The sequence below is a fragment of the Enhydra lutris genome, unplaced genomic scaffold (assembly GCF_002288905.1).
Source record: "Enhydra lutris kenyoni isolate GAN:26980312 unplaced genomic scaffold, ASM228890v2 scaffoldscaffold77, whole genome shotgun sequence".
Taxonomy (NCBI): Eukaryota; Metazoa; Chordata; class Mammalia; order Carnivora; family Mustelidae; genus Enhydra; species Enhydra lutris.
Genome location: NW_019154161.1, coordinates 6,003,015 through 6,013,527, shown reverse-complemented (window position 1 = coordinate 6,013,527; position 10,513 = coordinate 6,003,015). Strand labels below are relative to the sequence as shown.

The 10,513-nt window shown below is 51.2% G+C and overlaps 1 protein-coding gene and 1 long non-coding RNA gene across 2 annotated transcripts; one reads left to right on the top strand and one right to left on the bottom strand.

Moving 5' to 3' along the window:
• Positions 1-337: 337 nt before the first annotated feature.
• Positions 338-1,516, bottom strand: LOC111160619. The gene is made up of 2 exons (XR_002641497.1): positions 1,442-1,516; positions 338-646 (listed from the first exon to the last, which is right to left on the bottom strand). It is a non-coding gene; the product is annotated as an uncharacterized LOC111160619 (long non-coding RNA).
• A 928-nt stretch (positions 1,517-2,444) lies between these two features.
• LOC111160592 (carcinoembryonic antigen related cell adhesion molecule 19) lies at positions 2,445-8,799 on the top strand. The gene is made up of 7 exons (XM_022523786.1): positions 2,445-2,490; positions 2,908-3,073; positions 6,122-6,190; positions 6,610-6,656; positions 7,557-7,642; positions 8,146-8,190; positions 8,746-8,799. The coding sequence occupies exons 1-7, from the start codon at positions 2,445-2,447 to the stop codon at positions 8,797-8,799; spliced, it is 513 nt and encodes a 170-aa protein (XP_022379494.1).
• Positions 8,800-10,513: the final 1,714 nt, after the last annotated feature.

The window sequence follows — 10,513 nt, the reverse complement described above, 5'->3', positions numbered from 1 at the left end:
CCCCTTCACTTCACTCTGATTGGACCTACCTGGACCAATCAGGAAGGCCGAAGGAATGCAGAGCACTTATTGGCTTAGGTCTGAACAGCAGCCCTTCCTGATGCAGTCATTGTAACAAGGGAATAAGCCAAGGGAGCCCACCCAGACCTGGAGGCGGGATCCATCCCTCCGGAAGGCTTGGAGGCTTCACAGTGGTGGAGGGATGGAGTGAGCTGAGGACACACCTACATGTCTGTAGCTGGGGCGCAGGGGTGCAGGAGCACTTGGCTCCGGGGATCCCAAACAGACCAGGTTTGGCCACTCACTGACAAAAACCCAAAGGCAGAGCGAGGAAGGGTAGTGAAACAAGAAAGGCATTTATTTCAGTGAAGCCAGCCCCAGGAAGACGGCAGACAAGCATCTCAAAGACGGTCTCCAAGTGCTGAAAACACTTCTAGGTTTATAGAAGAAAAAATGTGGGACAAAGGTCAGTGGGCAGTGAAGGTCAAGTCATTGTCTTGGGGTTAGTCGGGAAGGGGGTCTTACTGGCTCAGAGCAGTCCCTACTGCTTGAGGGAGTAGTTTCCGTTCCCATCACAGGATGCCTTGGGTGGGTCTTTTCCATGAGAGACAAGCTGGAAAGAACTTCATCAATTCCCAAGCACAGACTGAGGTCAGAATGGAGGTAGGTGAAGTTAGTTTCTTTCTTTCTTTTTCTTTCTTTCTTTCTTCCTTCCTTTCTTTCTTCCTTCCTTCCTTTCTTCCTTTCTTCCTTTCTTTCTTTCTTTCTTTCTTTCTTTCTTTCTTTCTTTCTTTCTTTCTTTCTTTCTCTCATCTATTTATTTATTTATTCAAGAGAGAGCATGCATTCATGTGTGCAAGCAGGGTGAGGGGCAGAGGAAGAGGGAGAGAGAGAATCTCAAGCAGACCCCGTGCTGAGCGGGGAGCCCAACACGGGGCTCGATCTCATGACCCTGGGATCCTGACCTGAGTCAAAATCAAGAGCCAGCACTTAGCCGACTGACCCACCCAGGCGCCCCTGAAGTATTCCTTCTTGTCCCATCTACCAACGTGAATCAACGGAAAAGCGTATCAGGAGTCTCCTTGGCCTGGGGTTGTCAGAGAAGGCTTGCAGAGGGACCAGGAATGGAAAAGTGATCAGGAGTTATGTATTGTGTGTGGAGAAAAGCGTGCCAGGCAGAGGGGACAGCATGGGCAAAGGCTGGGCAGCCCAGAGGGTAAGGAAGGGAGCTGTGGGTGATGGAACTTTGTGGGTGGACAGGGCAGCAGGGGCCAGCGCAAGCAGATCCTGGGGAAGGGGCTCTGGATGCTGTAAGAAGACTGGGCAACAGGGTTGGGATGGGGAGGGCAGGAAGTGGGGGAGCTCCTTGACTCAGCCCATCTAGTCTCCACCCCGCCCCACCTCCTGAGTGACTCATAGAAGCCACTGAATTTCCACTTACTGTTGCAGGGATTCAAAAACCTAGAAGGTGGGGGCACCTGGCTGGCTCAGTCGATAAAGCATGTGACTCTTGATCTCTGGGTCTTGACTTCAAGCCCCATGTTGGGTGGGAAGCCTACCTAAAAAATAAATTAATAATCAATTAAAAGGTAGAAGGTGCAAAAGTTGCTAAGTTCCAGTGTCTGAAAGAGGGGCTGCCTTCTATCCTCTGCCCAAATGCAACCTCTCTGGGCCTTGGTGCACACATCTGCAAAATGGGCCTGACTTAGCCATCTCCCCGGGTTGTGGGAGCAACAACCACATATGCCCAGACACAGCCTATCCTCTTTCTCCCAGTGAGAAGAGTACATTTTAAAATGGGTTTCAGACACTTTGAACTGATGAACTTTTAGGGAAATGGATGAAATAGACAAATATTGATTAATTTAATTACACACAGAAATATATATATATATATATATATATATATATATCCATCCATATGTATATATGGTGACACTCTAGTCCCTTTGGATTTAATGGTCTTCACTCCAGTCATGCAAAACCCGATACAGTTCCTTCCCATCCTTCAAGGGCTCCTGGGACACAGGCCCCTCCTTTGGAAGCCACACAGAGTGGTCATTAGAAGCTCAGGTGGCCCACATGTAATGCCAGTACTGCACCTACTGTGATCCCTTGGCCAGGTTAGCTTACCTCTCTGTGCCTCAGTTTACTCATCTTTAAAATGGCACAGATCCTACATTCTTGGATAGTTAAAGGAACTGTGTGCGTGCGTGTGTGCGTGTGTGTGTGTGTGTGTGTGCAAACTCATTCAGTCTTCACAACCCTACAAGGTAGACACTCCTATTGTCCCCATTTCACAAATGGGAAGAGACACAGAGATTGAGTAATCTGCCCAGGGACGTGAACCCCAGCATTCTGACCTCAGAGTCTACGAGCTTAGCTGACAAGAAGGGCTGGGGATATAACAGGTGTTCTGCTTGATAGTCAAGCTAGAGGTCCTCATGGTGGGGGTAGGAAGTCAGGTAGGCTTTGTCCCAAACCTGGCAGGTAGTGTTTGAGAACCCCGTGCCTCCAGACCCTATGAGGACCCAGAACTGCATTCTTTCCCTAGAAGGATAGAGGTGCCAACCAACTGAGGCGAGAAAAAGCAGGTAGATGGGGTGAGGTGGGGGAGTGTGTCGGGAGGTAGGTTTCAGATGTGCCAAATATGGTAGGAAATCTTAGGGAAGCAAAGATTTTGAGGTGGGGTGAGCCAAGGAATTCCTTCCAGGGACGTTGAGTTTTATGTGCAGAATCAACCAGATAGTGGATGCTCAGCTCTGAAAATCAGGAGAAAGCTCTGGGCTGGGGAAGGGAAACTGGACATCAGAGCTCTATGGACAGTCACTGATGCAGGGGCAGGGGGAGTGGGGAGACCCTCCTAGAACATCTCACAGACCTCTCTTTCTTTCTCATGCCCCTCAGAAGAGCTTAAGGAGCTGCCCATAACACACCTGCCCGTGAGTGCTGGGATCATGGCTGCCCTTATAATTGGGTCCCTTGCTGCCGGGTCCCTCTTCGTCGGGTGCATTGCCCATCTCCTGTTAACAAGAGGCTGGAAGGGCCAGAGCCACAGGTACAGGGGCCCCAGGTCTCTCTCTCCTTCCCTCTGTCTTCTTCCCCACTCCTTGATTGATTGATTCTTCCCTGAGTCACGTCCTCTGACTCATACACAATCTCATCAAATCTTGGAACTCTTGAGGTGAAAAGGGCCTTTCTATCTTGTATGAGACAGAATTCGAGGGACAGACATCCTAACTTTGAATGGCCTTAAAAAAATTAGAAAGTTTTTTTGGTCTTTCATGAGCTTCAGATATGGCTGGATCCGGGGACTTGATTTTGTCAAGAGACTCCCCCATATACCTCTCAACTCTGCTTTTCTCCTTGGTGGCTTCATTCTCAGACAGGACCTGCCCTTGTGGTGTGATAAGATAGCTCCCAGGGGCTCCAGGGTTATATCCCACCAGTTCAGCGGTCACAGAGAGAAGACTGCACCTGGCTCCTGATGCCTCCAGCAAAAGCCCCAGAGCTGCTTCTCACTGGCTTAACTCAAATCACATGTCCTCATGTGGACCAATCACTGTGGCCAGGTGCTGGAATACCCTGATTGGCCAAACCTGGGCTATTTGCATCGCTCCGGAGTCAGAGAACAACCCAGCTCCACGTGACTAAATGGATTCATAGGGGGGAGGGGCTTTCCACACACACACACAAAAAGACGCTAGTGCCAAAGAAGCAGAGTGGATGGTGGGCTGGCAAAGGCATCAGATGGTGCCTACTTCTGTATGGGGGAGAGAGTCAAGGGCCTATTTTTCCAGGAAACAGTCTATTCATGAAAAATTCCTTCCTCGTGAGATCAGCCTGTTCAGAACTTTGTCTCCTGACTTGGGTTCTGAGCCGCTTGGAAATGTGTAGTTTTTCTGCTCTCCCTAATCCCCAGGAAATGAAGGCAGCCACCTTTTCTCCCCCACCTCCTCCTTCACTTTTGCAACTTTTCTATAAGTTTGAAATATTTCCAAAGAGAAATCCCTCTTCCTATTCTCTCCCTTAGGTGCTGTGATCTCCAGATCTCCATCCTTCCACTTACTTGTCTTTCTCCCAACACACTCCCATTTAGGGGTGGCAAATAGCTTTCACCTCCTTCTGGGTGCCATAGAGAGCTTGGTGGAAAGGGGTTGGAGATGGTGTCTCAGGGCAATGGGAACGGATGCTGTGATTGATTTATCATGTCTGCCACAGGAGTTGGAGGTGGTGTCTGAGTGTATAGGAACAGATGCTGTGATTGATTAACCATGTCTGCCACAGTTGTAACATGGCTATTGGAGGCACCTAAGCTATCCCTGCTAACCACCCCCACTCCTTCTTAGCTCACTCGTGGTATGAAAAGAGGCGATGCTGGTCCATAACCCTCCCGTTAGCCTAAAACCAGGTGTAGCCTGAAACCAGCCCCCAAACACAGAGAGGAGGGAGAGACCAAGGAAAGAGGCAGGCCCCTCCAGGTTGGCAGTTGGCCCTTTCAATAAACAAAAGGAACTTAAGCAGGAAGCTTGTCTCAGGCGGCAGCAAGATGAATGGATCCCCCCACACTCACCCTCCAAATCTTACAGATTTATAAAGAGGCCCCAAGTGGACTCAGCCAGACACACCCCGCCGGTGTTCTCAGCATTATACACCATCTCAAGGGCGCGTCCTTGGAGCAGCCTCTGGGAGCAGGAAAGGCAGGTAGCACCTACATTGCAAGGACACGGGAGGGAAGTGAGAAGACTCCAAGTGCCCGTGTCCGGTTCACAGCTCAATCGGTGGTCACATCTTTTTCCTGCCATTCCCCAGCAAGCGATTTGGCCCTCAGTGGGTGGTTTGCCATCGTCTCTAGAGACAACTAAGGCTTAGAGACATGAAGTCATTTGCCAAATGGCATAGGACTGGCCTGTGAGTGGCAGCAGGTCCCTGAGATGGGAACCCACACCTGAGTGACTGGTAAGCTCTAGAACCAAAACTGGAGTCCACATGTCCAGACCCTCTGACAGGCTTTCCTTCCGCTACTGCCAGCGATTCTCAGAGAATCTCACAGATCCTCAAAGAACTGCCCTGAAAAGGGCAACTTGACATGGAATTCTGGGCTATAGTGTTTAAAAAAAAATGCAAAATGAAAATAGTTCAATACCTGGAAGTATTTACAAGTGAAGGGCCATGATGCTTGACCCTTATCCTCAGATGGTTCAGGAAAACAAAATATGCACAGGAGACACAGAAGGAGAGAGAAAGCAGATGCTGAAACAAAAGGAATAAAAACAATAGGCTGATGTGAGTAAAAATTACACAGATGTTCTTTGTACCATTTTTGCAACTTTTCTATAAATCTGAAATATTTTCACAGAGAAATTCCTTTTCCTGTTCTCTTTGTAGCATTCTGACTGTGGCAAGAGAATATCTCAATCTGGTTCTAGTCAGCTTTAACGCCCTTCTAACACTTGCTAGCTTTTCCCAAGAGAAAACCAAGAACCCTATCAAACCACAGATTTAACCCATTGTTTGGCTTTTCTTCATTTCCCCCATCACTTTCTACTTATGTCTGGTTTCATTATAATATGGCAGTTTCTGACTGTCTCCCATTTCTGCTCTTGCCCACACAGTCTGTTTCCCACTCAGCAGCCAGAAATATCCTGTGAAAATCAGTCAGCTTGAGTCCCTCAGAGTCGAGGCCAAAGTCCTCACTATGGACACAAGACCTAGCTTGACCTGCTGCCCGCCCCCGGCCTCACCCTTCCCCCCTTCCTCCCCCACATTCTCTGCCCCAGCCATATTCGTCTCTTTGTTGTTCCTGCTCCTGCCCCAGGGCCTTTGCACAGGCTGTAAGAGCTCTTTTCCCATGATTTCCGCAAAGCTGGTCCACATGCCTACCTCAGACCTTTGTTCAAATGTCGCCTTCTCCATGAGCCCCCCGCCAATACCATTCTACTCGAAACTGCACACATACACACACACACACACACACACACACACACACACACCCCTCCACCCTCTGCCTCTTTCCATCTTCATTTTCTTTAGCACTTTTCATTCCCTGAGATTCTACTGCCAGTCATTTTTTTGGACTTCTCTCTTTCTCTCTCTCTCTCCTAGAGACCCCCACTCCAAGGGGCCAGGGGTCTTTGTCTGTCTTGTTCCCCGCTGTGTCCCCAGTGGCTTCAGAAGGACCCAGCCCATGGCCCTCGTTCTGTAAAAATGTGTTTAGTGAATTAATGAATTAATGAATTTGCTGCAGGGATGCCAAGTGTATTTTTAAAATAAAAGTATTCAGTTGAGCTGATTCAAAGAGAATTATCAAGGAAATTGTGAAACAGGTGGGAGGAGCATAATCATTTAGAAGGTCTGCCTAAATTGTGACATTAGGGAAACATTACTCATTGGCATACGGTGGTGGCTGGGGAAACTAAGGAAGGGCTCAGTGGCTGGAGATTATGAGAAAAGAGGTGGGGATAAGGGAGACCTTGTCCTAGCTCATGCTAAAGCAGAGATCATCTCTCTCTCTCTGATGAACTGATGGGCTTTCCAGGTTCTCTGAGTTTCTCTCCATCCACCTGAGCAGCTTACTACCCTAATACTGTTCTCTCCATATGTCCTCAGGATGACACCCACAGAGAAGCCGGAGGCCCACCCCAGTCACAATGCTGGTAAGCCAGAGGTCCCAGTGGGTGGCTTACCTTCCTCTTCTCCCTATCAGCCACACACACCTCACCCCCCCCAATCACTCGTCGCACCCAGACTTCTCTGGAGCCCCCCAGACTCAGCCCACAGATTCTGAGTACATCAGCACTCACCCCAAATCTGCTTTTCCTCTTCTCAGTGGCTGGCATATCCAGTCCCGGTGGTTCATTTATTCCCAGGTGCCCACACCCAGCTCCTTGTTGGGCTCCCGGCCCCCAGGCTGGCCTCCACCCCATGGTGGGTGGGAAGGACCCCATCCCCGGGCAGAGTGCTTCCAAAACTGTCACCCTGTCTCTCCTCTGCTCAGAGGGCCTCTGTAGCTCTCCAGGGTCCTTAGGATAAAGTCAGCCTCCTTTACATGGCTCTCTAGACCCCCCTAAACTGGTCTCCACTGTCTTTCCTGGCTTCATCTCCCACATGTAACATTCCCACCCTCAGAAACAAAACAATATAAAATAAACTATATGTATAATCCAGACAGACCAAATATATCACAGCTCCTCAAACATGGCAGGATATCCCCACCAGCCACTCCCTCCTGCTTTTGCATAATTCTCGGTTCTCTTCCCAGTCTCAGATGTCCCCTCCTCCAGGAAGCCCTCCCTGGCTCCCCTCCAGGAGCTCTCTGGGCTCCGCCACTCAGCCCTACCCACTCTGGGGACAGATCTGTCTCCCCTACTGGATGCGAGCCTTGGAAGGGGAGGGCCAGCACTGCCTCAGTCTCTGCTGTGTCCCCAGCACGGGGCTGGGGAAGGAAAGGGATTTGTACCAATGTTAGATGAACAAATGACAGCAGCCACTGACAGCAGCCAGCATGGGCCTGCGGGCTGTGTGTCAGCCAGCTCCTCCCTTGTCCTCTGCTTCAGGAGACCAGAACATCTATGAAGTGATGTCATCTCCAACCTTCCTGGTGTCTCCCCCCAGTGACACGGGATCCACAAACACCTCCATGGTGAGTCCCACCCCCTGTGGTGCCCGTCACCTTGTCCCACACTGTAGGAACACAACTCACCCTGGGATGCTCCCTATTTTAAAACCACCAGGAAAAGAGTCTGGAAGGACACAACATAAGGAGCATTAGTCTCTGGGGCATGGAGGTTGTCGGGGGGGGGGCACGCACAGGGGTGCTTTCTTTTCCCTCTTCCCTTTGTCTGTAGTTTCCACACTGAGCAGATACTCCCTTTATAATCAGGTGGGAAGGGATGATAAGAAGAAGAACTCAAATGAGTAAGAGGAGAAATTCCAAAAGCTGAGATGAAAAGCTTAGAATCACAGGCATGCGTGGGAGGCTAAGCGCATTATGGGGGTCATTGTCAGAACACCGCCCACACCACCCGTGGAGTCAGGAAGGGGCAATGGGGACTTGGAAGCCAGGTCTGTCCTCACAGCAAAGGTCAAAGGTGGGAGCGTGTCAGGGTGCTGGGGGCCTGGCTCACCCGTGTTCTTCCCTTGTAGCCCCTGCCCCAGCAGCAGCCGGATCCAGACAACCACCCCTACCAGGTGTGGAGCTGGGACGTGGGAGAGATCCTGACCAGGGGCAGGTTGGGGCGGGAGAGGGACAGGGCTGTCCTCACTGACCGTCCACCACTGACCGTCTCAGGGTCTGTAGCTCCCCCAGGAAGCACAGCACAGTTTCTCCCCTCCGGGATTGTAACTTCCTCCTTCTTAGAAGGATTTGAAGGCCACAGGTCCCAGCCCCTCTCTGTGATCTGCCCATGGATCTCTGTGTCCATGTGCCTGTCTACATGTCTCCTTATTTCTCTACACCTCTCAGGGTGCCTCCTGCTGTCATTCTTTGGTTCCCTACATCCTTTTTTCTTTCTCTATCTATCTCTTTACCCATCTTTGTTTCTTGATGTCTCTGTCCTTCTCTCCCTCTCTGTGCTCCTGTCCCTCCTGTCTCCCCATCCCTGTTGCTCTGTGTCCACCCATTTCTCTGGCCCTCCTGGTGCCTGATATCTCCCGCCTCTACGCGCCTCTCTCCTTCCACCATTCTCTCCAGGTGTGTTCTCCCCCTACCCCATCCACAATCCCTCTCTTCCCCTTCCCCCCCAGGACCTGCTGAACCCCGACCCTGCCCCTTACTGCCAGCTCGTGCCAACCCCCTGAAGAGGTCCCAGGCCCTTGGAAGAGCAAAAGACTCAGCCCTCCCCTGGGGGCCTGGTGCACCCAGAGAAGCCACACCAGAGACCCCACAGGACCAGCACAGCGGGGGGCCAATAAGGTGGCCTTAAATGAAGACTCAGCACAGCACTGGGCCGGGGCCAAGAGATTGTGATGGGCCCAGCACCTCTCTGACCCTCTGAGTATATAATCCACCCTCAAGTCTGGTCTGTCCAGCAAGCTGGCCTGGGCCTCGAGCCTGGGAAAGGCAGGCTCTTGCCTTCTCCTAACCCAAAGTACCCCCAGACACGCACTGGATATTTGGGTGTGAGGAAAGGCCTGCTTCAAGCCATACTCACAGGCTCCTACTCGCTGGACTTCTAACTGTCAGCCCACAATGCCCCACCCCTGCTCCCTGTTTTTCCTTGGAGCCCTTCCCCTAGGGACAAGGCAGCTCCCTACCACACAGGCCCCAAAGGATAAGGTGCATGACATGGGAGGCCCCCGACAACAGTCCTGGCCAGTGAGCACAGCTATCAGACCCCTTCCCTGCTCAAGATTCGGTCTCTCAGAACCTGTGACCAATTTCTGCCTGTTGCTCCTGATCCAGAATCGTACCAAGGCCCTCAGGGCAGCAGATCCCTTTCCTACCCCCGCCCAACCTCCACCCAGTCCCAAATGTGGGCCCAATCTGTCACCCTTAATTTATTCATTTATTCAGCAATAAATAAGCCATGTGCTATGCATGGTTCTGGATCCTGCAGCTTTGGGAGGAAACAAAACAGACTGCAGCGGAGGCGAGAGTCAGCAATCAGAGTAACTAACATACGTGGTGTGCTGGATGGTGATAAGAGGAGGAGGGGAATGAAGAGAGAAGGGGATTGGGAGCACGGATGGACTGTGATTTTAAATAGGAAGGGCAGAGAAGGCCTCGCAGAGAAGGTGACCATGAGCAAAGACCTAAAGTTAGGAGGAGGAAGAAGAAGCCATGTAGGGATCTGAAGGGAGAGCATTCCAGGCAGCAGATACAGCAAGTGCAAAGGCCCTGAGGTGGGAGTATGCCTTCCAGTGAGGGGGGAGTCAGGGAGCAGCAAAGAGGCCAGGGTGGTGGGAGCAGAGGAAGGAAGGAGGAAAGGGTGGGAGGCGAGGTCAGGGAGATGAGGAGCAGCTGACAGGGCAGGGGATAAAAATCCCCCCACATAAGGTAGAGCAGACAGTCACTTTTGCTCTGGGAGCTGAAAAACAAGACTATGCCAGGCTGAATACGGTTGCCTCTGTGCTAATGCTCTGTGAATGTTACCTTAGGCGGCCAAAGGGACTAGGCAGGCGTGATTGGGTGAAGGATCTTGAGATGGGGAGATTATCCTGGATGACCCCGCTGGGCCCAAAATATAATCACAAGGGTCTTTGTGAAAGGGACCGGGGGAGAGAGAGTCAGAGGAGGAGCTGTAAGTAAGGAGGCAGAGATTGGAGTGACACTGGACTCTCAAGATGGAGGAAGGGCCCCAAAGCCAAGGCCACACAGAGTCAGAGCCATGTGATGGGAGAAAGATTTCATCAGCTCTTGCTGGTGTTGAAGACAGAAAGAGGCCACAGCAAAGCCAAAAGCTGGAAAGGGCAAGAACACAGATTCTCCCCTAGAACCTCCAGAAAGCAATCCCCGCTCCCCGCCGACACCTTGGTTTTGGCCCAGTGAGACCCATTTCAGACTCCTGACCTT

Coding starts and splice junctions, on each gene's coding strand:
- LOC111160592 (XM_022523786.1), top strand. CDS start 2,445: ATGGTGGGGGTAGGAAGTCAGGTAGGCTTTGTCCCAAACCTGGCAG. Junction 2,491..2,907: donor CTTTGTCCCAAACCTGGCAG/GTAGTGTTTGAG, acceptor CATGCCCCTCAG/AAGAGCTTAAGGAGCTGCCC. Junction 6,657..7,556: donor CCACCCCAGTCACAATGCTG/GTAAGCCAGAGG, acceptor CCTCTGCTTCAG/GAGACCAGAACATCTATGAA.